This window comes from Malus sylvestris, chromosome 17 (assembly GCF_916048215.2).
Source record: "Malus sylvestris chromosome 17, drMalSylv7.2, whole genome shotgun sequence".
In the NCBI taxonomy this organism is placed as follows: Eukaryota; Viridiplantae; Streptophyta; class Magnoliopsida; order Rosales; family Rosaceae; genus Malus; species Malus sylvestris.
In genome coordinates this window covers 6,446,226-6,474,189 of record NC_062276.1, presented here as the reverse complement: position 1 = coordinate 6,474,189, position 27,964 = coordinate 6,446,226, and the positions used below count along the sequence as shown (strand labels likewise).

The 27,964-nt window shown below is 34.2% G+C and overlaps 1 protein-coding gene, 2 long non-coding RNA genes and 1 pseudogene across 6 annotated transcripts; 2 read left to right on the top strand and 2 right to left on the bottom strand.

Annotated features, from left to right (window-relative positions):
• Window positions 1-115: 115 nt before the first annotated feature.
• Window positions 116-6,810, top strand: LOC126610052 (uncharacterized). 4 transcript variants are annotated; one of them, XM_050278019.1, is made up of 9 exons: window positions 118-549; window positions 633-970; window positions 1,081-1,137; window positions 2,265-2,801; window positions 2,993-3,142; window positions 4,348-4,452; window positions 4,617-4,664; window positions 4,801-5,234; window positions 5,985-6,810. In XM_050278019.1, the coding sequence occupies exons 2-9, from the start codon at window positions 640-642 to the stop codon at window positions 6,606-6,608; spliced, it is 2,286 nt and encodes a 761-aa protein (XP_050133976.1). In that variant the 5' UTR covers window positions 118-549; window positions 633-639; the 3' UTR covers window positions 6,609-6,810. The 4 variants fall into 4 exon arrangements, with proteins under 4 accessions (XP_050133978.1, XP_050133976.1, XP_050133977.1 ...); XM_050278020.1 differs by having other exon boundaries at window positions 2,208-2,801; window positions 2,993-3,079; XM_050278017.1 differs by having other exon boundaries at window positions 2,208-2,801.
• A 430-nt stretch (window positions 6,811-7,240) lies between these two features.
• LOC126610068 (uncharacterized) lies at window positions 7,241-8,180 on the bottom strand. The gene is made up of 3 exons (XR_007618363.1): window positions 8,023-8,180; window positions 7,431-7,598; window positions 7,241-7,279 (listed from the first exon to the last, which is right to left on the bottom strand). It is a non-coding gene; the product is annotated as an uncharacterized LOC126610068 (long non-coding RNA).
• A 2,125-nt stretch (window positions 8,181-10,305) lies between these two features.
• Window positions 10,306-10,970, bottom strand: LOC126610067 (uncharacterized). The gene is made up of 3 exons (XR_007618362.1): window positions 10,879-10,970; window positions 10,688-10,750; window positions 10,306-10,374 (listed from the first exon to the last, which is right to left on the bottom strand). It is a non-coding gene; the product is annotated as an uncharacterized LOC126610067 (long non-coding RNA).
• A 4,017-nt stretch (window positions 10,971-14,987) lies between these two features.
• The window catches only part of LOC126610058 (KH domain-containing protein At4g18375-like), a 30,632-nt pseudogene continuing 17,655 nt past the window's right edge, over window positions 14,988-27,964 (top strand).

Below are 27,964 nucleotides of genomic sequence, written 5' to 3'. Positions count from 1 at the left end.
ACCCACCGACTTAATAGGATAATGCTAGAATTATCTAGCATATTGATATGCCTGCATGATGCACCGACTTTGGTGCTAGAATTTTCCGGATTTGTGTAGAATGGGCTGGGGTTGGAATTTTTTAAAATAGTTCGCCGGAGAAGAAACGGAGTGAGGGGTTGCTGGAGGAAGAAGGGTTGAGGAGGAAGACAGAGTGTTTGGTTAGGAGAATAAGAAGTGTTTGATTGAGTTTCAAACAGGTGGAATAATTTTATTGGGCCACATAATTATTGAAGACAAGTATTATCCCCGTTAATTATTGAAGACAAGAAGTGTATGGCTGAAACTAGCGATAGAATGAAACAGCTGCACCGTCTCTGCAGTTGACAAAGACGGGCATGGACGTCCACCTGGACTCTTATCCTTTTTCATCGCTCATTTGCTATACATCTATATATACATCAGAAGTGTAGTCACTCTATGTGCACAGAGTGGGAATTTACTTAAGCTCATTGGATAATAGCTGCAGCTTACTTATTTTTGCAGATTGCCACTACTCGATCGACCAGGGTGAGTTAGCTGAATTGTTTTGTTTCATTATTTTCTTAATTAATCGACCTAACATCACTTTAAATAATTGATTACATTTGCAGATTAAACATGGCAGCTACAGTTGTTTCTAGTGTAATTGCTAATCTTAAGGTTCTTAGTCATGATAATTATGAAGATTGGAGTTTCCACTTTAAAACCTACTTGTTGGCTGAAGATCTTTGGGAGGTTGTGGAAGAGACCTCTGAACCTCCTAGACAAGAAGATGGTGAAGCGGAATTTTTGGTTTGGAGGAAGAATAACGCCAAGGTTTTACATGCAATCCATACTTGTTGCGGAGATGATACTCATTTTATTATCCGGGGCATTAGCTCGGCCAAAGTCGCCTGGGATACTTTGGCTGAAAAGTTGAAGCCGACCGATCAAGCCTTGGAAAACACAGGTATGTGTACGCACGTACTACATGTCTCCTTTCCAAGTAAATTCCAATAGTATAGCTATTAAGATTTAGTTTTCTTCTTCTAATAAAGTCACCGTGAGTGATCGATGCAGAGGATGTGCCTTTGATGGCACATGAAGAGCTGAATACCGGTCTGACGCGGAATGAGGGTACGTACGTAGTAATATTATGTGATATCTACTGCAGCATGTATGAATCTCTATTGTTTTGTTTAATTGTATTTGATCAGATCTCTTTTATTTCAACATTATGTATGATTTGTCCCCAAATTCTTGACGTTTAGTTTACAAACAATAAATAATATTACTTGACAGAGTATTATAAAACTAATTGAAAATATGACTACACCCCTTGAAACTCAATTTTCTTTAATTAAAACCCATCATGACTCCATTTATTGTACATTATTTCATTCAATTAAATGTTCAAATATTTACATGATACCAATGTTCCTTATATGGTTGTTTTCACATGATGCTAACATGTAAATTAGTATATCCTACAAATATAAAAAAGTTAATGTATTCAAAATTATCAATATTTTAAATGTAACATAGGTAAATTATTTTGCACAACATATATAACAATATAAGTTCCTAGTAAATTATGTAATCATATATGCAAAATAATTTACCTACAAAATAAATAAATATTTTTATTCAAAATTAATTAAATACCAATATTTTGCAAAAAAAAATATATATATATATATATATATATATATATAACAATTTACCTACACGCAAAATAATTTACCTACAAAATAAAAGAATGTCGATTGATTGCACACTCTATATAAATAACAAAATGTGGCTAGTACATATGTAATATCACATGAAAAATAATTTACCTACAAAATAAATAAATGTTTGTAGCCAATTGATTCAAATTAATTAATTACATATTATTTTACATAAAAATATAGATAAATTATTTGTATGCATATATATAATTTTAACAAAATGTGTCTAATACATACATGCAAAATAATTTACCTACAATGATTGTCAAACAAATAAAAGAAATGAAATATATGATGGTAAGAGAAGTATAAAGTAGATAATTTTATAATAATAAGGCACTTATTTCTCACAATTATGGTGGATATTTTTTTTAAAGGAATTATGGTGGATAATTAAATTCATTAACATAATTAGAGTGTTGTGGCACAATTGTAAATAGTTTGAAAATAATAGGCATTTATTTGTTTACCTGGCAGTCTACTTCAAATTTGGGTTTTATTTGGATGTTTACAATGAAATGGGTTTTTGTCAAGGAAATAAGTGTTGCATGGACTTATATCTAAAGAACCCTAAAACTAACGGCGACTTCAACGATTTCCCCCACCATCAACCCTTGATTGATGCTGTTGCAAAAGGTGACTGGAGTTCTGCAAAGAAGTATCTTACTATGCATCCCGACGCAATCAGAGAAAGAGGTTCATTATCAGGCTTGACAGCTCTTCACATGGCAGTTTCAATGGGAAACGAATATATGGCGAAAGAAGTAGTGGGGTGGATGACAAAGGAAGACTTGGAAATAGAAGACGCTAATGGTGTCACAGCTATAGCTTTAGCTACGCTAATAGGACTCGAAGTGGCTAGATGCATAATCGAAAAAAACAAGAGATTACTTTGCATACCATGCAATCTCCAGAATATGATCCCACTGATCATGGCTTGTCATGGCGGCCACTGGGGATTGGCTCGCTATCTCTATTCAGTTACTCCATTGGAAGCTTTGACGTCGACCCAAGATAACTGTCGGACTGGTGCTGATCTTATTTCCCACTGTTTTAGCTCCAAAGAACTGGGTACATAAATGTTTTAGATACAATATTCGCACAGATTTTCTGACACACTATAACTAAGGTGGACCGTTTCATTATTTATAGAACTCACATGTATTTGAGAATGTGTTTAAATAGCATGTTCCCTAACAAATATTGATTACTTTCTTTTTTTCCATGTATATAATTCTTCTTCTTTTTTTTCCCTATTGTAGATATTGCATTGGATCTAATTCAGCGTTGTCCAAACTTGGCCTTTGCCACAAACTCTACTGGGAAAACACTTTTAGAGGAATTGGCTTGTATGCCCTCTCTCTTTTTAAGTGGAACACGTCTCAGATTCTGGCAACAATGGATCTATAATCGTTAGTAACTACATTTTTTATTCTATGATGAATTTTATACTTTATTAATTTCTCTTTCCCTCTAGTTGGGTGGGCGTCGTTCGGTTTTTCGATAAGATATTTCCTATATGTTATACATGCAAGGAGACATGCACACGATTCCCGCAATTTGATTTATCTTAAAACCTAAATATATATATATATATATATATATATATATTATACTTAATATGAAAAAATTAAAACAATAAAATGCATTCTATGTCTGGATGGAAATTTCTGTCTCCGATGTCTAAGTCAAAGAGTATTTGAGAAAAACTAAAATTCAGTAGAGAATTCTAAATAGAGTTTGTGATAAACCAGTTTCCTTGTATGACTTGACTATTTATAGTGGAAGAGGTCCATAAATCATCTACTAGTAGGCCGTAGCGGGCTTATGCTAGTCAACGAGTCTCCCTTCCCTTGCCTGCTTAGACACTTGTAGGTTATGAAGCTCAATGGTCACACGTGCTCAACATCACCCAATTTGTGTTGTCCACGTATTTGGTTCAAAAGTTAATCACACGTAAGGGGCTGTGTGATGATGTGAAGGTAAAGAGTCTCACATTGGTGAAAAGAGAAACCTTGCAAGGACTTATAAGGGGTTGGATTACTCCCTATATTGTCAGTTAATTTTATGATTGAACCTCAACTTTATATAGGGTTGAGGTGCAAGGGGTCGACAACCATGTCCCTCGAAGAAAAACAAAATGTTTGCTAGCTAGCTTGGCAAGAATCGGGGGTTAGGGCCTGATAGTTGTGGGCATTTGCCGGTCCTTTGAGAGTTGGTCTGCTTAACCCACTTAGAGTGGAGATTGTGGTTTCTCACGATATTGGAGGTAATTCCGTCAAATTGAGCTTATATTCCCCTTGACACACTATGATTGGACGTGATTAATTTGTATCCACACTATGCTTTTCTTCACTAGTTTAGGTCTTGCTCAAATATTATAGTGTAAGTTATTTTCCCTCTTGAGTTTATTTTTTAGTGTCTAAAAATAAGTGTTAAAAAATTTAATGTGTACTTCTGTCGTTATCAGTGTCCATTAATCATTTATTTTGGGTATGCACCTTAACTTCTCTTTTCACAGACATAAATATTAAAGAAAATGTTCAATGTGTCCAGACCCTCGACTAAAAAAATGTTCTATATATTGACTAGAGGCATGTGTTTATTTTTTTTATAGGTATACAAATACGACATGCTTCTGAGATCCGTGATGTTCGTATAGATGTTCAAAAACAAGCCAATGACCCGGTTAATGATCAAAAGGATCTCATAATTCGCTCAGGTATACAATATCCATATAAAATGGCACTACGCATTTTTTTCCAGTACATATATAGTAAAACGAGAGTTATGACCTCAGGCGCATCTTTTACTTTGTTATAGATCATACCTAATTAACAAATTCTTTGAATAGCTAATGCAAAACATTTTGTATTTGCAATGTAGTTATGGCTTTACCGCGAGGGCTTGTCTCAAATCTCCGGAAACTTTTCGGTAATGCTTCTTGTCAACACTTTGTTAATCTTTTCATTCAAATTTTACTCTTAACATTTATCCAGTCATCGCTTAGAACTTCTTTTGGTCACACTTTTGAAACTTAATGATTAATTATTTTTCTATGTCAACCTAGGAATCGATCACATGTACAAAATGAAACAGATCCATGTCCAATCCCTTGAAGTTTTACAAGGCATGTGCAAAATGACAGAAGGTGTAAGCCTTAAACAAATGCAAGGAAGTTCCGTACAAACAGCACTCTTCAAAGCTGTTGAATATGGGAATGATGAGTTTCTTCGTCAGCTGTTTACAGCAAATATCCTAGCTTTAGGGATATATGACGAAAATGCAAAGGGCATGTTTCAGTTTTCCATTGAATGCCGTCAAGAAAAAGTCTATAACTTTTTTCATGAATTTATCCAAATCATGAATGTTCGTACTGAATCCAGAGTAGATAAGTTCAACAATACTTTACTACATTCAGCAGCGAGGTTATCCCCACCTGCACAGCTTAAACATATCCAATGTGCAGCACTGCAAATGCAAAGAGAATTACAATGGTTTAAGGTTAGAATTTCTTCCTCTCTCTCTCTCTCTCTCTCTCTCTCTCTATATATATATATATATATATATATATATTTTTTTTTTTTTTTTCTCATCGATAGCGAGTTTGAGATCTAATTATGACTACGGAGATAATTTCTATTTACAATTGGCCGAAAGGAGCACATCATATTATTTTGATTCTTTTCTGCAAGAGTCTATTTTTGGCTAGATTCATTTTATCTTTTTTGAAGAAAGAAAGAAATAGGGGTCGAAGTTTAGACTACAATTGGCCGAAATTGGAACAAAAATTTTATAAACAATATTACTATTTTAAGCTAGACTAAATGAATGAGGGTTTAGATTTAAGTAAAAAAAAATAAAGAGTTTATCACCAAAGCAATCCACAAGGTCTATAAATTAATAGGTTTTACTGTATAAAGTTCTAGCCACGTGGTCAATCGGTATATTACTTTTGATTATTTGGAAACTATACCAAATAAAACTTGATTATTTGTGACAGCAATTTGCACCTCAAATAGGAAACAACCAAATTAAAAATGAAATCACAAAAATGAAATTTTGATTACTGTTACAAACTCAGAATGTTAGGTTATTTGGGATTAGATTTGAGCATATACATTCAAGGTCAAAGGGCATACATCAGGGATTTGTAAGAGTACGAAAGTATTAATTACTTGGGGTTAGATTTGAGTGCCTTCGAAGAAAATAAATTAAAGAAAATTTAAGTTTCTTCTATTCACTGAAATGCAGGAGGTGGAGAAAATTGTACCTTCCAAGTTTCTTGAAGTTGTTAACCATCCAGATGGTATGACCGCCCGCGATCTATTTACTAAGAACCACAAGGAATTGGCAAAAGAAGGTGAAAGATCAATGAAAGCAACTGCAACTTCTTGTACGGTTGTAGCTGCTCTTATTGTTACAATCATGTTTATTGCAGTATTCTCAGTTCCTGGTGGGAGCAAAGCAGGCTTTCCAGTCTTCCTAAATAAAAGGATATTTATGGTCTTTATAGTTGCGGATGTCTTTTCACTTTTTTCTTCCACAACTTCAGTCCTGACATTTTTAGGAATTCTTAACTCGCGTTATGCTGAAAATGATTTTCTTAAATCACTACCAACAAAAATGATGATAGGCCTTTTCACCCTCTTCTCCTCTATCGTTGCCATGATGATCGCGTTTTCTTCAACCCTTTTTCTTATGCTGGAAGCAAAAAAGTGGATGGTGTATCCGATGATTTTACTTGCTAGTGTTCCGGTTGTCTCCTTTGTATGGATGCAATTTTCCCTTCTTGTTGAGATCTTCATTTCTACTTACGGAGCTGGAATATTTTTGATCAAACAAAAAAGCAAACATTGGTCTTTCAGTTCGTCTTAAATTGTTTACTCATTTTGCGTTGATATTTGCTTCTGTCACTTTTGAGGAAGTTTTTAGGATTTGTTTAAAGAATAATGATAAAGGATTTCTGCACTCTTTATGTTTTTGGGCCTAAGGCATGTATAATGTATGTGTTCCGGATTCGGTAATAAACTCCAACTTCAAGAATGTTTAGTATTTTAACCCTGTATTTATGTTAACATTCATATCATTGTTATTTTCATTGAGAATAAACGTTATACTTTTCTTTAATTTCCTGTGCAATGTTGTTGGCATGTAATCTAAACCTTATTTTATTTTATTTTTTTCACAAACGATATTATCTACACTAAGAGGAGGGGGTTGGTTTAACCTCACAACGGGCTAGCAATAATATGGTTCAAATTCGCATTTGACTGGAATCGAACTTAAGATCTCTCACTTACAAGTGAATAGAAATACCACTAGACTATAATACTAAATGCAAGTAAATTATACTTTTAGAATCTCACTAGCAATGGTGCCCGCGCGTTGCTGTGGGTTTTAAAACTAAAACATGCAGAGAGTTCTAAATACCTACAATATACAACACTATTTATATTCATGTGGAAATATATTTACAAAGATATTTACAATAACTAACATATAGGTGTCGGAGTACATGGATTTGCGGAACCAGCATGGAAGAATAGCTGTACAATGTTAAATCAATGATATATATTACTAACTCCAACTATTAAAATTAAGACAAAATTCAAATTTTTGTATTAAAATTTAATTGGGTTTGTGCGATAATTAATAGCTCAAACAAATAAAATTGATTAAATGGATTGAGGATGTTACCTCGAACTGTCTAGGATTGCTAATGGAGAGGATGAGCTTTGCAATGCGAAGAGATTCATCATTGTCATTGTTAATTAAGTATATAGTAGCTTATGTAGAAACTTTAATTACATCTTCATGTTCCATGTTGAAGGACTCCTCCTTTTTGTGTTCCATCAACACATTGTTCTGAAATTACAAAACAACGATCTTTTGATAATATAATATAAAAAATTGTGTTAAAGAAGATATTAGATGCTAATCTGAAAAGGGTATGTTCGACCACTTAAAATTTGCAATACTAATTTTGAACAACAAATAAAAAAAAATCTACCAAGAGACAGTAAAATAGTGAATAAACTTAATTTCTATAAAAAAAATTTGTGCAAAAATTTCATGAAATTTTGGTAAAGACGGAAAAGAAAAGGGTTAAGGCAATCAAAGACTAATGAAAATTATGATATTGTTAGAACATTAACTCAGGTTGATTTTGGTCACTAGCATTAATAAAACGAATGACTTCAACTTGGGCAAGCAAGCGATTAAATTACACGTAAGCCAAGTAACTTAGAATTTAACCATATAAAAAAAAAGCAATGACAATCAAACTAACCTCTTATTTTCATATGAAGTAGAATCTGTTCTCTATTTTGCCTTTGTGAAGAAGGCATTTTTCACACTCTACATACAAAATGCTTAAATTGAAAATGGTCAGCAACAATATAAAAACTTTACATATACACTACTGCATATGTATCAAATACTATATTGTACATGTATTTGGACATAAGATATAAAGATTTACTAACATAACTAAGCTTAAATGTATCAAAAGAAGTAATTACAAATTGAAATCAAACGATATTATAGTTGTTAAAAAAAACCTGACTAAATTTTACAAATAGCATTATAAATTGTTAAAAAAATTAACACCATTGTAAAAACTCACTACCCAAATCTTCAATTCCATTAAAAACACATCACTAAAAATTGACTCCAAGGAAAGGGGGATTAACAAATTATACCTTTTTAAGAGTTGGAATTGTGCTATCTATATCTCGAGCTGGATCCGCTGGATTTGAATCCTCAGTTGACTTAGAGGGAGGACGTGCATGGAAAGTGATGAGCGCATATTTTATCATTTATTGTACTCTGAAAACTACAATTTCGGATTTAAATGAAAGAAATGACATGTTTTGGTGTTTTTAAGATTAGATTAATGATATGGAAAATTATGCTATGTTTCTATGATTTTCATTTTAGTCTGGTGGTGTTTAATTATGTTTGGTAAAATGGTGTTTAGACGACTATTTGTATTTACCATTTATTAGTCTACTTTGACTTATCCCAGTTGGGTCCCCCTGAAGACTCATTTCCTATTAATCAATTTTTAAGCAGGTTCCTTATTGCACACTAAAAGGATGACAATCACGTGACCGCTTCAACAAAACAAATGCTTTTATCCTCATATTTGCACCGACAGAAGAAAAGGGTTGTTTTTCTCTCCCAATTTCCAGGAGCAAGCCGGCGCACTGCAGCTTATCAAAATTGAAGAAGAATGAAAATCCATATTTCTATTCCACTCTCCAGTTTGTTGATTTGCGGTGGAAGCATGAATTGGGCATTTTTTATCTTTAATTCTCATCAATTGCAATGGAGATTTGGGTACTTTCAAATTTGGTTGATATATCACTTTGGAGATGAAATTTCCAGCTGGAATCTAGCAGGGTAGAAAAGGACAATGTGGAGGCCTCGTTGCAGCAAGTAGACCAACTTGAGTGTGATTTAGGCGTTCTAGTCTTTCAAGCTTTGATCAAGGTGTCTAAACACACGAAGTGTCTAGCAAGGAGTTAAAAGGTTTCTTCCGTTTCTTTTCTTCTAATGTTTTCAATAAATGGGCTTTTAAGCCGTTGTCGGTTACGAAAAAGGGAAATGAAAACAGAAGAGCAAAAAGAAGAAAAAGAGAACTGATCAATTTTAAAAAGGGAAGCAGATAACAAGAGAAGAAAATGAGAAGAAGACAGCGGCAAGCAAAGGGATTTTCAGGCTTTTCTAAACTTATTTTTCTTTTAATTTTATGAATTCAATCATTTTTCTAATTATGTTCCGGAACTAATTTCTTTTCGCTAGGGCTACGATGTAGCCTAATTATGAATTCTTAATTTCTCAGTTTAACTATTTATGAATTTTTATTCAAGTTAAGTATCATTTTGCTGTGCTTATGAGCTTGATTTTAATCTTGGTGATTGGCCACCACTTTTATTTGAGTTGAGTGTATTTGATGCGAGTTAACACAGATGGCATGTTGTTAATTCGGTTTTAGCGTCTTGCAAATGGTACCATGAATTCCTTGATGTAGATGCCATACACTAGGTTTCATGCAGGCTCTTAAGTAGTTCTCAAATCGTTAATGAACTTGTGTGTGTTTAGTAATCTAGATGCCATAGACTATTAGCACATATGAGTATACATAGTAATCTAGATGCCATGGATACTATATGAGTTAGAGAAACTAGTCCGTCAATTTGGATGATTACTCATCAATAATTAACTATAGGAATTGAGTTGGATTGGTTATGGTGAATCGGATGCTCTAGTGCTCTTCGAAATTGATTTATAATTTGATTTCTTTGTTGTTCTTGTCATTTATTTAAGCTCATTTGATTTTTGTTTACATTTACAATTTCGAAGTTCTTTCTCAAATCATTAATTTTTCCATTTCAATTCAAGTGCAATACAAATTAAGTTAGATAATTAAAATTATTTCAATCTTAGTTGGAACGATCTTGTGCTTGCCTACTATACTACTTAAAGATTCGTACACTTGCGAGCATTAAAATTTGGACTTAATTGGGTTGATTACGGTTAGTCTAATTTTGGCAACAGAAAGAAGTCATCTTGCAAGCAGAGACCAACTACTTTTTTACCTTTTGATCACCCAAGCTGTTATTCGACTCAAGAAATCCTGAAACCAACCACGCAATTAAATTAAGACCACAATGCACTAAATGACATTTACAACCACAATGCACTAAAAGTAAAGACGAATGGAAAATGCTAAATAAATGTAAGTATTCATATCTAAATTTAATTTGCCAAATATTTTTCTTGCTGAAAAACTTTGATCTGCAAAACTAAATAACATTTTTCAACAAAAAAGAACTAATTTAACAAAGCAAATACAATATACAAAAACAACTATTCAATTTAGCTTCATTTAGAATACAGGAAGTCCATTCAAAACGACCAAAAGGATAAAAATATATAGAAGAACCAACCCTTTTGAAAGATCACTGGTTCCGGTGTTCTACCGTTCAATAACTTTAGCATGAACCAAACAACTGAAATAAAAACAAACCCGATTAACTAAATCAGAATAGAAAACCAATACAGATTAACAGAGAAAAACACATTCACACACATGCACAATACAATAAATACATGTACAACATATAATTAAACGACATACCTTGATGGCATGTGGATCTGTGACCTTGTTTCGAGAAGAAGAGCAGAAGGAAACAATTCTAATGATGAGGGAGTACAAACTTCTGAGTGGGAATTGAAATAAAAAAAAAACGTAAATTTCAATCCATTTATAAATCCCAAATCACAAAAACTCAAATTTAAACAAATTTAAACCACCCGGAGGTACAACCCGAAGAACTAACCGCAAAGCCCTAGCTTTTCTAACTAAAAATTCCTTTAAATCAAACCGAAAAACTGACGATGGTTACCTGAATTCAATAAAAATTAAAATATAATAAATTTACTCTTAACCATGGGTTTTTCAAGAATTAGAAAAAAAAAACTAAAAATATCCCAAACGATCCTAAATTTTGGAACTGCTTTAAACCAACCTACCATGAAATTATAACCGCTTGAGAAGTCTTCTCCAAATCAGACTGCCTTTCTTGAAAAATCCAAAATTTGAGTGTAATGAGAGAGTAAATGAGGGGTGGGAGAGAGTGAGAGAGCAATTAGTGGGGTGTAATGATGAGTATGATGGATTGGTTGGGTGATGGTGATGGAAACCAAAGGATAATTCCAGAGATACACCTGAGAGAAGCAAGAGAAGATTAAAACCAAAGGAAAATCAGAACTGCCAATTGAACCCATAAAAACCCATAACATGATGTAATTAAATATTTTACCCCAAAAAATATTAAAATCTAAGGATAGAAACAAAATACCTAATATTATAAAAACAAAATTCATATACAAAAACCATCCAAAATTCATATGCAAAAAGCATCTGAACATCGAAAACCACCAAGAAAACTTTAAAACAACGATACCAAAGAAGTAAAAAAAACTCACCCAGTAACTGTAGACCTCTGACTCAAAAAATTGATTCTGATAAATCCAAAAAAGGAACTAAATTGGTAGCGATTGAGGGTTTTTGAACGCAATAAATTTGTAGCAACCAAAAACAGGCTCGCTGATTTCGCACAGATAATTTGAGAGAGAGATGAAAAATGAGAGAGCAGTTTGATCTAGGTGGAAAATTGATGAGAACGGCGTAGGACTTTTCGGAAAGCTGAAGACAGCCCATCTAGTGGGGGCAAAAATGACACTTAATTGTACAAGAGCAATTCAGCAGCACCTAAACTCCAAACAAATCAAGCGTATTTCCGCCCTTATACTATTTTTGAAGGGTGCTAAAACTCAACTGAGTTTTAGGATATATAATAATTTATAGCTTGATTTCTTATTATTTTAAATAGATTGAACTTTGCATATTTGAGCATCAACTAAACTACTTTGATCCTCCTTCCAAATTTAAACCATTTTATATTCATCTTTGTCAATCCATGTAAAAACATATTATATTTCAATCATTGGGAAAATTCTACAGAAGTGTGATTGTACCTACACTATTATACCTAGACTAATCCATTGCCTCTAAACATGTAATATACCTAAACTAATGCACTTAATAAGAAAATATTATACCTACACTATGGTACCTAGACTAATATACAATGCAAGACTTTGCCATACGTATGAAAAAAATAAAAAAATAATTCATATCACTTGAAGCACAATTGATGTTTGACGTTAATTGCTTTTTCTTTGTTTGGCAAGCTAAATCGGATAAATGGTCCCCGTAATGATATAGTATTCGGAAAATATCCCCTGTAGTAAACAAATTAAGAAATAAACCCTTGTGGTGAGGACTGTTAGAAATTTAACCCCAAGTTAAAAATTATTTTAAGTATCGTTAATATGCTGCCCATGAGTCTCACATGCAAAGTTAAATTAGTCACCTTTCATTTGTTAACCCATTCCATGTCTTTCTCTTTCACATAGGCAAATTGGAGAACTCTCATTTCGCCTCTGTTTGTACCATACTTGATCAATCCCGAAACTACCAAGCATCAGTCAACGTTATATCGTCAATGACACATAAGAGTTTCCCTCCAACCAGGAGACCAATCACAGCGCAACACGTGTCAACACCAAGAGGCCAATCACAAGGCGACACGACATCAAATGCCAATCACAGCATGACACATGTCAAGGCCAGAACAAAGCTAGAAACTCTCTTCTATAAAAGGAGATCATTCTCCCACAATAATCTCCAATGTCATTTGTACTAAATCATTCACTAGTACTCACTAAAGGAGAGTTTGAACCTATGTACTTGTGTAAACCCTTCACAATTAATGAGAATTCTTCTACTCCGTGGACGTAGCCAATCTGGATGAACCACGTACATCTTGTGTTTGCTTCCCTGTATGTATCCATTTACATACTTATCCACACTAATGACCGGAGCAATCTAGCGAAGGTCACAAACTTGACACTTTCTGTTGTACTAAAGTCCTCACTGATTTTGTGCATCAACAGCCTCCACTGATAACCCACATCTCAACTCTCACAGATTTGTAGGCGTGTAGAACGATTTTGACTGCAAATTTTGTCTCTCTGATGCTTTCTTCTGTTTATATTTCTTTGATTTATTTTTGGGCAAGAGAAATTTGAGTTCAAAACCCAAACATAATTCGGTGGGGATTCTTCCAACTGAACTCATTAAAACCCAAAACAAAGAAACAATAAAAACCCAATTAATGAAATGACTCAAACAATTCAAGTTGTAAGAAAAACAAAGCCAAATTACATGAAATTGGTTCTGGATGAATCGGTGAGCTAAAATGGGAAGGAAGGCCTATTGTTTTTAATCCGGGGCTCAATTCCTAATAGTCTCTATCACCAGGGTTCAATTATTACTTTTCTTTTCTTCACTATATGAGCTATCTTTCGAATACTCTATTACCATAGAAATCATGTATCTGATTAAGCCTTGTTTTATGAAAAGAAAATACGATAAGGACATTGTTGACAAAATCCTTGGCAGAATTTTAGGGATGAATTGGATGATTGAATGGGGCAATGGGCATCTATATTCATAAACTGTTTCCATCAAAGTATCTTCTTGCACAGGTCGTGACTGAAAAACATTCAGACGTTGCATTGTTTTATGTAGGAACAATGAAAAATACCAAACTAGTTAAGTGCTAAATGCTCTTGGGGCTTTCCTGAGCGAGAAGAAATCTAGTTTGGTGTTGTCTTTGTAAGAATAATAACCTAACTTGTAGAAGTCGATGAAGAAATAATTGATGGAGTAAAACCACAGTTTACTCCTATTTGAATGGACTCACTAAATTTTATCCCTTATTTTAAAGTTTCAAACAATGAAATCTTTAGTTATCCCTCAAGGATCAACTCCATTGGATGCTGGAATTAACACCCGTAAAGGGAGATTTGTTTTTATCTATTTGGAATACAAGTTAGTACATTACGTGTTATAATATAAGTGAATACTGGATAAATATACATTTTTCGCATTTCTCTCCTTGTATTACGACACGTAATGTACCGATTTATATTCTGAGTATATTGCAAAATCTTAATCCACGAAGGGTCTTCCAATATTTTGGGAATTTTTTCAAATTGGTCCAGGACCTTTTGTGACGTGTCCAATTTGAAACGGGTCGAAGTTAAGTTAGGCTATCTCCAACCAAAGGATCCAGAGGGCCAGAGGGCCAAAAATAGTCCAAAAACTGTCTTCAACTGAGAGCTAAGCCAGAGGGCTCGTGGGCCCCACAGAATCTAAAAGGGTCAAAGGGCTGGCCACAAGCAGTCAGCCAGCCAACCAGGGTTGGGCCAGAGTGATGAGTATTCCTGTCGATTATTTGAATCCAACAGCTAGCTGACTAGCTATTGTATTCAAAAATTATTTTTTTTTGGTTTTTTGGGCCTTTAAAAAAAATCTTAAAAATTCAAAATTTTTTCCTATAAATACCTAAACCATTCATTAAATTTTAGTTCTAATTTTTTTCAGTTTTTTTAGTTAGTTACCGTTGTAGTTTTTAAATTTAAATAATAAATTATGTTTGCCCATTTGACTCTAGGTTGGAGACGATTTTTTGTGACAGAGCTAAAACAAGCCCTATGACCCTTTGGCCCTCTGTTGAAGATAGAGGCATATATAATCAAGTACTATTTATTAAAATATTAATATCTTGAAAAACCAAAGAGCTAAAACGAATCTTCTTACCAATCTTCGGTCGTTAGAGATGGCCTTAGCCTTTCCTACGAATTCGAAATCGGTCGAAGGCCACCTCCTTTTCCACCGAAAAAAAATACAGGCAAAACTCTGCAAGTCCAAGACTCCAAGCTCCATTACCTCGATTCATCGCGCGCGCGCGCTCTGGTACGTAAAAAGGTAAAAACCATTCATTAACTTTCCCACAAACCATAATCTTACAGTTTTACTGACTGGCCTGTGCTATGTTCTTCTCATTTCTCCGATCACCCTCCATCTAATTTATTGTTTCCTGTCGTTAATTAACTAAAGATTCGAACTTTTGTCTTGCATTATTGTTTTGGTTAGTTCCCAGAAAAGGAAATGCTTGAATTTGATATTGTATGAATATGTTTGGTTTTTGGAACCCTAGGGCGATGGGTCGAAGCCTAACGCTCACGAATTACGGCCGCTAGCTCGTTGGAAATACTTTACTAGATCAAAGTACGTTTTTTAACTACAAGCTTTACAATGTATAGTTGAACTTTTGTATTGGCAATCCCTGAATTCAATAGCTTTTGCTTAACTTAGTGTTCAGTTCGAAATTGTAAATGATGAGCCCAGTTTCATTGCTCGAGAAAATTAGGATGGCATTAGGCTCTTTCGCAGTAATGGCGACTTTTGTTATTGTTTTTTTTAATCCAGGAATTAAGGTTTCCTTAAAATTCAGTTCCCTTCAGTTATTAGTTTTTAGTATTGAAGGGTATGATGGATGGGAACAATCGAAACTTTTTCAAGAAATGCCGTAATATCCAGTTTAAAAGAAGAGGGGGTAACAACAACTATAAGAAAGGAAAGTGGAATGATTCAAGCCGTAAGCAACCTTCAGAGGATTATCAATTGCTCAACACTGTGTATCGTATTCTCTGCCCTTCTAAAAAGATCGGTGGTGTTATTGGGAAGGGTGGCAAAGCCCTTAGAGGAGACCCCCGGCAAAGATTAAGGTTTCTGATTCTGTTCTTGGCTCAGATGAGAGAGTAATTATTATCAATAGCTCTCCAACAAAAATTTCAAGCAAACAAAATAACCATGAAAATTTAGCTGATGGAAATGAAATGGAGCCGCATTGTGCTGCCCAGGATGCTCTGTTGAAAGTTCATGACAGGATTGTAGAGGAAGATCGTTTTGGTGGAGTTACATTTGATGATGACAACGAGAACCGTGTTGTCACCACAAGACTTCTAGTTCCAAACAATATGGTTGGCTGTCCTTCTTGCAGATCAGCTTCCAACTTGTGCTATGGAAACTGATGAATTGGTGCTGGTACACTTTCTATTTTTGTGCTCCTTGCATGTTCTCTAACACAGGAAATAATGTTCCAAAAGAAGATTTTACATGATGTAGATGGAATTAGACTTTTGATTGAGCTAATATAGCAAATCTTATGACATCGTATGAGCTCATCTGTTGATTAAAGTTAATTTTTTTTCAAACTTATTTTTGTGTTAGAAATGATTTTTGTTGTTTTTAATTTAATATGTGTTCCCAGCTGTGTATGTTGTTATTGGGAAATTTATTGGTGCTCAAAATATATACCCTAAATATGTCTATGTATACGAATGAAGGTCCAGTGGTCCACGTATGCAGTCACTTTGTGCCAGTGAAGTCTGCCGCTGGAAACTTGTGGGTGTATTGAGACTTTTCATGTCTTCTTTTTACATTTGTAAAAGCATATGATTTTGTAGCTTGGTCACTTTCAATCTCCAAACATGCTTATATGAAACTCACATGAAAAGTTCTTTGTTATTTATTTTTTGGTGCCTATATTAACTTTCAACAAAAGTGAGAGATATCTGCAAAACAAAATATGACAAAGAGGGCACTTTATGAAGTGTCTAATCTACTGCATCAGAATCCTAGGAAGGACAAGCCTCCTTCGGGCTTTCCTATGCCAGTCCTTTCACCTAGAAATCCAATGTTGTTTAATCGGGCTCCTTCCCACACTATGTCGCCAATGCCATGGACAGGAGGATATGAAAACCGTTCTGGATTTGTCCGGGGTGGTTTTAATGGTTTTCCTCCTGGACATGGGGGTGAAGCTCTAGCTCTAGCTGAGTTTTCATGAAAATTATGTGTTGAGCTGGGAAATTTGGTGGGTTATTGGAAAGGGCGGTTTTAATGTAAAACAATTACAACTGCAAACTGGAGCCAGTATTCATGCTCAGGATGCATCAAAGGATTCAGAAGAAAGTGTCATTCACGTCTCTGCTTTTGAGGTATGCCATTTTGTGATACACAGCCATTTCCTGTCTTTAACTTCTTTTCATATTGGCTTAGAAGTGTTATTTGCATGGACAACGTACCATGCACCAACTGTTTGCTGGTGCCTGTGGATCAAGAATATGCTAGCAGTGGATCAGCTTGCTCATACTTTTTCAGGCCTTGTGGAATCCCAGATCACAAACCATTGAGACAATTCTTGAGCTTCAGAACAGAACAAGTGAATTCTCCGATAAAGGCATAATCACTACTAGGCTTCTTGTACTTGGATGCCTCCTTGGACAAGGAGGTAAGTTATAGATGAGATGAGAAGGAGAACTCAGGCTGATATTCGTGTTTACTCGAAGGTTGAAAGGCCAACTTTTTGGTTTATCTTGGTTTGGAGGAGTATTGATTTGATTGCCTTCCTTTTGCAGGTAGTTTTTAGTTGATTTTTTTTTCATGAGATTGACAACTTTTTTTCTTTTGTACTTATATTTTTTATGTAGAGTTTATTGTTAACTGAAAGGTCACAAATTACTCAAGAGTTTAAATAATAAACTGCCTTGAAATTGTTAATCATGTCTTAAATAGTGTACCAATGTTTCCCATGAGAACCAGTAGTAGAATTGAACTTTCTAGATATGTGAACACCGTGAGCATCACTATCGATATCTTGATTATTATCCCAATTCCCATACACACACGGCAGTGGTTGTACTGTTCTGGTTTGATGGGGAATATTTTGTATTTATTATGGATTAATAAAGCATTCTGATTAGTAGCTGAACTTCTCACACACATAGTCATTTGTAAGAAAGGAAAAGAAAAGACAAATTAAGAATTGATGGTAATATCCGAACATCAAGATTTCCATTTTCAGATGAGAGGTCACTTTATCAAGCGTATCCAGTCCCGATTGATCATGAAGCTAGGCCAGAGCTCTTTGGTTGTATCTTCTTTTGCCCGTGTGTGAGCTTTTTGGTTACATATTTTATCTGCGCGGTGTGCTATCCACACACCATATTTTACTTCTCACACACCCTTTGATAATTTCTTTCCGTTGACCTTCTTCAATTCATCTGATCCGACGGCCGAAAATTAAAAATGTGTGAGAAGTAAAATGGGGTGTGTGGATATCACACCCCTTTATCTGCATACTTACATTGTTGTTTTTCACATTTCTATTATATATAGATATTGCGTGAGATTTGATTCAGCGTTACCCACAACTAGCCATGGCTAAAGATCATGACTGAGAATTCCCCTTAGTAACATTGGTCAGTGACCGTTCTGAATTCAAAAGTGGAAGCCGACCCAATTTCTGGGAAAAGTTGATTTATTACGGTTAGTTCAACACTGTTTTTTATTTTCTCCTCATATTTTCCATTTTTAAAATTACCTATTACCCTCCACAATAAAAGTCCTTTAGCTCTACTTTGTTTGAAAAAACAAAAAGGTTTTTAAACTTTAATCCTTAAAGAAGATTAAAATTTAATAAAAATCTGGAATTAGTTTGAAAAAACAAAAGGGTTTTTAAACTTTAATCCTTAAAGAAGATTAAAATTTAATAAAAATCTGGAATTAGATTGGATATTGATTTTAGTCCTTTAATGTGTACTTAATTCAAATTCATATTATATTTTTGTTTTAATATTTAATAGATATCTTATTTAATGTCATTACATTAAATTTTAAATTTATTATATATTATACACATTTGAATTCATTAATTTTATTTTAACTTCCTCTAATTAGTGTACCTAAGCATCCGTATCTAAATATATTTTTACTAAATTAGTGTACCAAAATGTCTATATGTAAACATATTGTACTACCTAAATGTTTTGTAGTTAATTAGTGGAACATAAAAAAATATGCAAAAACATAAGTCTATTGAAAATTCCGTACCTAAATATATAATACTAAACCAAGGTACTGAAATGTTGGTACCTAAATATATTATACTAAACTAGTATACCGAAGTGTCCATACCTAAAGATATTATATTAACCTAGTATACAGAAGGGATGTGCTATCCACACATCCCTTTTTACTTCATACATAGCCTCTTAATTTGCGGTCATCGGATCGACTGAATTAAAGAAGATCAAAGGGCAGAAATTAACAAAGGGTGTGTGAGAAGTAAAAAGGGGTGTGTTAATAGCACACCCCTATACAGAAATGCTCATACCTAAATATATTGTAATGAATTGGTGGCATATAAGAAAATATACAAAAACATAAGAGTACCAATGATGCATCAATAAACAATGCTATAACCTAAAGGTTTAGTATGACCACCAATATCATTCATATTGTTTCTAATTTAGTCAATCACTTATTATTTGGTATGAGATTTTATTATGAAATGCCTCGGTTTCCAATGTCAAACTCTATTCTCCAACACACCTCTTCACAAGTGACTTTCCCATAAAAAACTGATATATTATTTTTTCTTTCTTTCTTTTTTTTGTCTAAAAAAAAAAACTAGTCTATTCATTATATTGAATCTAAACAACAGTCTTATCGAGAGCCCAAAGTACTGGAGTCAACCCACATCTTTTCAAATGACTGGTCATTAAATCAATACCTTTAAGTAACAACTAGCGCATTTTTTCGAAAGCCCCTAATAAATCGTGCCTAAAACACATTGGAAGAATAACATGCCCTAAGGTTATAATAAACTTTTTGGCTTAGCATGAGTTACCCCCAACGTTACTAAAATTGTCTTTACTAAACCACATTATTATGTTTATCAAAAGCTTCGGTAATATTAGAAATAAAATCTTCCAAATATAAATTGTGTATTATTTTGTTATATTTCTGATATAAAACTTAATTCTCCAGCAAGAACATTTTTGCATATATACTTTTAGTGCTTCTTGAATATTGAACAAGCTCTGCGTAGCAGTACTTGTAACATCTCACATCGCCTAGGGGAGTGGATCATGTAAGCCTTATATGTATATTCCTATATCTATCTAGCATGAGGCATGTTGGGAGCTCATTGACTTTGGGTTCCATCGGAACTCTGAAGTTAAGCGAGTTCGCGCGAGAGCAATCCCATGATGGGTGACCCACTGGGAAGTTCCCGTGTGAGTTCCCAGAAACAAAACCGTGAGGGCGTGGTCGGGGCCCAAAGTGAACAATATCATGTTACGGTGGAGTCAAGCCCGGGATGTGGTGGGGGCCCGGGCGGGGATGTGACAATTTGGTATCAGAGCCAATCCCTGACCGGAAGTGTGCCGACGAGGACGTCGGGCCCCTAAGCGGGGTGGATTCTAATATCCCACATCGCTTAAGGGAGTGGATTCTGTAAGCCTTATATGTATATTCCTATCTCTACCTAGCACGAGGCCCTTTGAGAGCTCATTGGCTTCGGGTTCCATCGGAACTTCGAAGTTAAGCAAGTTAGCGTGAAAGCAATCCCATGATGGGTGATCCATTGGAAAGTTCTCGTGTGAGTTCCCAGAAACAAAACCATGAGGACGTGGTCGGGGCCCAAAGCGAAAAATATCATGCTACGGTGGAGTCAAGCCCGAGATGTGGTGGAGGCCCGGGCCAGGATGTGATAGTACTGACTGTTGTTTCTTTGCCTAACCATTAACTAGAATTTGTGTAATTAACTAGTGACATAGAATCAAGGGTTTGTATGAATTCGAAGATGGATGATAATCACACCCAATAAATAAAAATAATTGTGTCCGCATATTAGATTATTTGTTTGGTTTTGTGATTGCCTGTACATTAGATTATTTGTTTGGTTTTGTGATTGCTGTACAAATTTTTATATAGTTTATAATTCTCATTTAATTCTTTAAAAATGTTCCATTTTAAATTGCTCAATTTTATTTGTAGAACTCAAATTTCTATTTTTAAGGCTTAATAGATGATTAGGGTAGGAAATTTTAAATGGAAAATTCAAAATCAGTCGATCCAGCCATATTAGACTCGTATCTGGAGCACCCAATAGTTTTTGAAGCTCGATTTCATTGTGGCGAAGCTCGATTCAAGTTTGATTTTTCCCACTGCACAAAATAACAGATTCACGCCCAGATTAAGCAATTGAACTTGGAGGCCATGTTAGTGTTTATATGTTGATTTGTAGTTAATTATGATAAGAACTTGAAAGAAAATGGGATGATTTTCGATATTGATTTTTGAGAAGAAGATGAGATATGCAGAAAATTGCAGAGATGATTTTCAGTTGGAATATTTCATCATCAAACTCATTCACACGAAGTGTGTGAATTTGTTACCATTACAAAGATGAGGGAGAGCAATCTCTCTTACATCAACACAAACCAAATCTAGTCATCCTATGAAATACTGACAAATAACATGAGGCCATCTCCAACTGAAAGGTCCAGAGGGCCAGAGGCCCGAAAATAGCCCTAAAACCGTCTCCAACCGAGGGCTAGGCTAGAGGGCCAGAGAGCCGAAAATAGCCCTAAAACCATCTCCATTTTTTTCCTATAACTTCTATTTCACAAAATTTATTTCATATTGTTTTTTAAATTCCATTTTTTTCCTATAACTTCTATTTCACAAAATTTGTTTCATATTTTTTTTTTAATTCCATTTTTTTCCTATAACTTCTATTTGACAAAATTTGTTTCATATTTTTTTTTAAATTCTATTTTTTTCCTATAACTTCCTAAGTCATTATACAACATTAAATTAAATTAAGTCATTATACAACATTAAATTAAATTAAGTAACATGAAACAACATTAAACAATATGAAACAACATTAAATAACATTAACATAAAAATTATACAACATGAAGCTTAAACAACATTTTAGTTGTAGTTTTTAAATAATAAATTATGTTTGACCCTATGGCCCTTTGGCCCTCGGTTGGAGATGGTTTTTTGTGACAGGGCTAAAACGAGCCCTCTGGCCCTTTGACCCTCGGTTGGAGACGGACGTAAATATTGCCCTGTACTGTTCATTAAAATATTAATATCTTGGGGAATCTTGGAGGGCCAGATGGCTAAAACGAGCCCTCTGGCCAGCCCTCGGTTAGAGATGGCTTGAGCTAACTTACTAAAACAAAAAATAAGTGATCCACATAGACTATGATCCATGGCTCGCATTGCATCAATAAGACTTAATTAAAATTGACAATCAAGCAATCTGCAAAAAGTGTTTACACATCAACTCTAGCAGCTTCCCAGAATCCAAAATACTTGAATTTGATTGCGTATCGGGTTCTCGATTATTTATCAAGGAGATATTAATGACTTTAATGTGATAAGTGCTTCTTTCAGTTGCAATTAAAGGAAGTCATCTGACTAATCTATGAGCAAATGTGCAGGATAATTACTAATTTACTAATTAGAAAGCTCATAACTGCAGACTCGTATTGCCCCAATTCAATATGTAGTGTTGTTGTTTTTCAATAGTTAGGTGGGGGTTCTAGGGGAAAAAGGGACGGGAAGCCTCAAACCTATAGGTGACCAAGGTCACAAGAGTGCTTGATTTCCAATACGACACTAGCCCTCCTCAAGTGTTGTTAGACAGACTGACTTTGTTTCATTTTGTTTTTCTTGCCATTTTTTTTTTGTCACAGATGCTTGATTGATATGAAATCTCGTCGAATAAATGGCATATTGAACATGACAGCTACAATTGTTCCTACAATGCTTAACCGTAAAAAACTATGACGATTGGAGTTCTCGGGTAAAGACCTACTTGTTAGCCGAAGATCTTTGGGACATTGTCAAAGGCACCCATGAACCTCTTGAAGAAGAAGAAGAAGAACGTAAGGCTTGGAAGAAGAAGGATGTCAAGGCCTTATATCCCATCCAGAGTTCTTGCGGGGATGAAACGTATAAATTTATAAAGGACAAAACCACAGCCAAAGAAGCATGGGATACTTTGTTTAATTTCGAAGCCAAGGCATAATTAACAACTACGCGAAGTAGGTACGTACAGACATCAAGAGTTAGAAAAAAGAAAACCTGATAAACATACGGCGATGGTTGTACCTTGCAGCTTGGTGATCTATTTTAAAATTTGATGAGAAATATTTAGTAATTATTGTGGATTACAGTATTTTCATTTGATTTGTTACATAATTAAGATGCACTGAAATGTGATGTATCAGATGCACAACAATTACTTTTTGACTACTATTTTACACACATATGCATTTGTATGAAGGAAAAGGGAAAAACAAACTAAGAATTGAATGGTTAACATCTTTCATCTAAACAAAAAAGATTTTCATTGTCACATAAAGTCGGCCACTAGAGTTAGGAACTAAGTTAAAATACAATAAAGGATGAATATTAACTTGCACATATATCTATCCAACCAAAAGAGAGTTGGCCTAGGTGGTACACTTTTGGATGGACATGGACACATGGCTAAATGAAATAGAGTTCGACAGTTGAGTGTACAACAGTACAATTGTCATCTTGCTCAGTTTGGAGATGGGGTTGTACAGTTGGATGACCAATCCAATTTGATGACAACAAGAAAAATGTAATCCACGTATAGGAGGATGTGTGGAAGTTTCAAACATTTATGTACAAAATTAATACATAAAAATTTGATAAAAATATGTAACTATCAATGTGTAAATATATATAGTAAATACCAATCTTCACACTTCAATCTAACGGTCACAGTTTTTTGAAATAAAATAAAATAAAAAATAAAAAAAAGGTATATGAATACTTTTTTTTATAAATATTAAATCATTTTCTTCACTCCTCACACCAAAACTCTATTAAAATATCATTTTTTTCTACATTCCAATCTTATTCAAAATCTCAAGAAGATTTCTGATAGATATGGACACGTAGTAAAATCATAGTCACTAAAAATGTTATTAGAAATCAACGATATGAGTTATAAAAGTACATGAAATATGCATAAAATAAAATAAAAAGTTGTTTTTAACTCTCTAAACGAAGTGCCAAAATTCATCTTCCAGTCGTGACGACGTGATGAGTTTGATTCATCTTGTCGTTCATTTTAAAAAAAGATATCATGATCTTGAAACTGAAACTGAAACCACCATTCATCATAAATAATATTATTTAGCGAAATAAAAATATGGACTTATTTTATAATAATCATTTTCGTTGAATAATTATTAAATTATTAAATCAAACATGAAAAGTAATAATAATTTTAAATAACAATTGCTTACTATTCAAAATGGGTGCATGGAGAGTGGTTTTTGAGAGGCTAAAGCAGTTCATTATTCAAATGAATGGTTACCGCCCCAACCCCATTCCTAGACTCAAATCTTTCAAAATTGATAAAAATGCTCTAAGGGCTTCCTTTTTGCTTCCATTTATCTGAGCTGTGTATGCTTTGGTTTCGGGATCCTAGCTAGGGTGCGGGATTCAAGCTGAACACCCAACAAATTACGGCTGCTTTGCCACTAGCTTGTTCAAAATACTTTACTAGCTATGATCTATGTTCGTCATTTAATTACAATCTTCAATATGCAAAATTTAACTTAATTATGGATGAGAACAAGCATAAATTTTGCAAGAGGCGCCCTAATATCCATTTTAAAAGAAAATTATCAATCACTCGGAAACTATGTGCACAGTAAACTCTGGCTTTCTGAAAAGGTATATGAATTGAGAATCATGCTTGATGCAGATTGCAGACACCACTCGTTCATTCAGACAGAAAATATATGAATTGTGATTCGTGGATTTTGAGTGGCCATCGTTTTGTGGTGGGCAAAGAAGAAAGAAAAAGATGGAAAACAAAAAATAACCATCTTCAACTCTGGCCTATAACCTATTTTTCCCCTTCTATTCCCCTCCTAAATCTAACCCAACCCAAGTGGAAAATTGGACCTAAAACCTAAAACCTAAAACAAAGCCAAAAATAGCCCAGGATTTAGCCTAGAAAATGGTGTGGGCACCCCTAGCAGGACCCCACCCACATGGGCACGTCCCTCAGGATTTATTGAATCCAACAGCTGAAATCGAATATAATCAAATCTAACGGTAAAAAAAAAAATATATATATATATATATATAACGGCCCAAATTTAAATCCAAAGGCTAAAATTATTTAACTCAAAATTCACCCAAATTTAGTGATTTTTCAATATTTATTGGAATCTAAATATTTTTAGGTTAAAATGTTCATAAAATTAAATTATGATAGTGTATATAATTTTTTGGGTACTTAAAAGAAAAAAATTAAATTAGGATAGTGTATTTAAAAGAAAAAAATTAGCCTAAATTTATTCTTTAATAATTTCGGGTTAAAAAAATTTAAGTTATAAGGGTTGGAGCAGACAAGTTGTTTATGAATTAAAACCTAAATTTTTTAGGTTAAAAATTTTAAGTTTTAGGCCAATGATTGAAGATGGTCCAAGAAAAACACCAACCTGCATTTAGTGTGAATGCAAAATAATCATTGCAATGGTGGTCTCATATTTGATTTTTTAATCGACACCGAATCAATCAACCACATTGTCTGTGCCGTTGTTGGGTACATGACGGTACCATTATTGACTATGGCCAAGAAAAACTATGCCTGATTACTGTTGTGGAGATTCTAGTAGTGGTGACTAGAGAGTGTGCCCAAAACAACGGTGTCTGTTGTCGGTAATTCTATTAGCGGAGACTAGTGAGTGTCCAAAAAAACCGCGTCTGATGTGGACTGTTCAGGTATAGCGTAGTACGTTTTGACAAGGTGGAACCGTGAGGTGTTAAAGCTAGTGTTGTGTTTCTCGTACATGTCAAAACTTTTACCTAAAAAATATCATCAAGTTCACGTGGGATATAATTTAGATTTGGAGTTGGGAATCTCTCTCTAGTCACTCGACGTCATGCACCTTAGGCCATCTCCAACCGAAGGCTGGCCAGAGGGCTCGTTTGAGCCCTCTAGCCCTCCAAGATTCCCCAAGATATTAATATTTTAATGAACAGTACAGGGCCATATTTGCCTCCGTCTCCAACCGAGGGCCAGAGGGCCAAAGGGCTCGTTTTAGCCCTGTCACAAAAAACCGTCTCCAACCGAGGGCCAAAGGGCCATAGGGCCAAACATAATTTATTATTTAAAAACTACAATTTAATGTTGTATAAATGGCCTAGGAAGTTATACGAAAAAAATAGAATTGAAAAAAAAATATGAAACAAATTTTGTGAAATAAAAGTTATAGGAAAAAAAATATGAAACAAAATTTGATTCATATGAAAAGGAAAAAAAAAGGGGAAAAAAAAGAAGTTTACATTCATTAAAAAAAAAAAAAAAAAGAAGTTTAAATTCATTAAAAAAAAAGAAAAAAAAAGAGGCCTAATAATACAACGGCTACTAGCCGTTATATTCAAAAACATTTCAAACTATTAATGTCGGTTATAACCGACACTAATAGTAGAACTATTAAAAAAAAAAAGAATATCTTTAATGCTGTCGGCTATAACCGACAGCAATAGGAAATCATTAAAAAAAAAAATAGCCAGCCCGGGGCTGGCTGGCTGGCCGAAAGCAGCCAGCCCTCCAGCCCTCCAGCCCTCTCCGATCCCGTGGGGCCCTCCCAGATTCCAGAGCCCTCTGGCCTAGCCCTCGGTTGGAGACGGTTTTAAGGCTATTTTCGGCCCTCTGGCCCTCTGGACCCTTCGGTTGGAGATGGCCTTACTATGCACTTAGGATAGCAAAATTGCATTGAGTTTTTGACGTTTGAGGAGTAAGAGGAGCTTCTCACTTTCATTATTAATTTTTTTTAATTTCAAATGATATTCTACACTAATCGACAAATAAATTTTTTTTCTATTAGTTCGTAATCACTTAATTTCCTAAATTAAAGAGCAATGGTTAGAATAAAAAATTTCTAGGAACTTAGAATAAAAAATTTCTAGGAACTCCTAAGATAATTTTTTAATATTTGTGTGTGTGTGTGTGTTTTCTAATAATGTATGCACTTCAATCTTAAAAAAAAAAAAAAAAAAATTCCAACTCCACTTTATACTTATGATTCTTCTTGTTAGCCATGTTTGAGGTGGTGGTTGCAGACTTGCAGTCATAGGTGATTGTGGTGATGGTTGTGGTGTTGGTGGTAGCGATAATGGTGGTGGTGTTAATGTGGGTTATGGTAATTGGGGATGTAGAGGTAGCAATATATATGCACTTATATACACATTTGTATACACATGTACCAATATATATGCACTTATATACACATTTGTATACCTCTACATATGAACCTATGTATATATGTGTACCTATATATGCATATATGTACATGAATATATATTTATGTACCTATATTTATACACCTTTATAGTATATTGTTTATTTTTCTCCCATATAAAAGGGGGACAACTAGTGGCAAACCACGATTGTCCACCCTTTTCGGGCCCGGAGAGGCTAGTAATTTCACCCTGACCATGACCACAGTCACACAAACTCACCAACTCGGAGCATCGAATCTGGGACCTCCCATATTTTTTTGTTTATTGGGAAGCCGCAGTTTGCGCCCTTACCACTAAACTACTTGTTGTTGTTATAGTATATTGTTTATTGTGTCAACATATTAATACATTTGTTTGGTTTTGTGCATTATCTGTAGAAATTTTAATATACAGTTTATTTCTCATTAACAAAATGTTATTTAAAAATCTTCCATTTTAAAATTCTAAATTGATTTGTAGAAATCAAAATTCCTATTTTTAAGCCTTAATTGATATTAAAGTAGGAATTTTAGAAAGAAAATAAAAAAACAATAAAAGTGGGCAAGGGCATTTAATATGATGTGATAATAAATTTTAAATT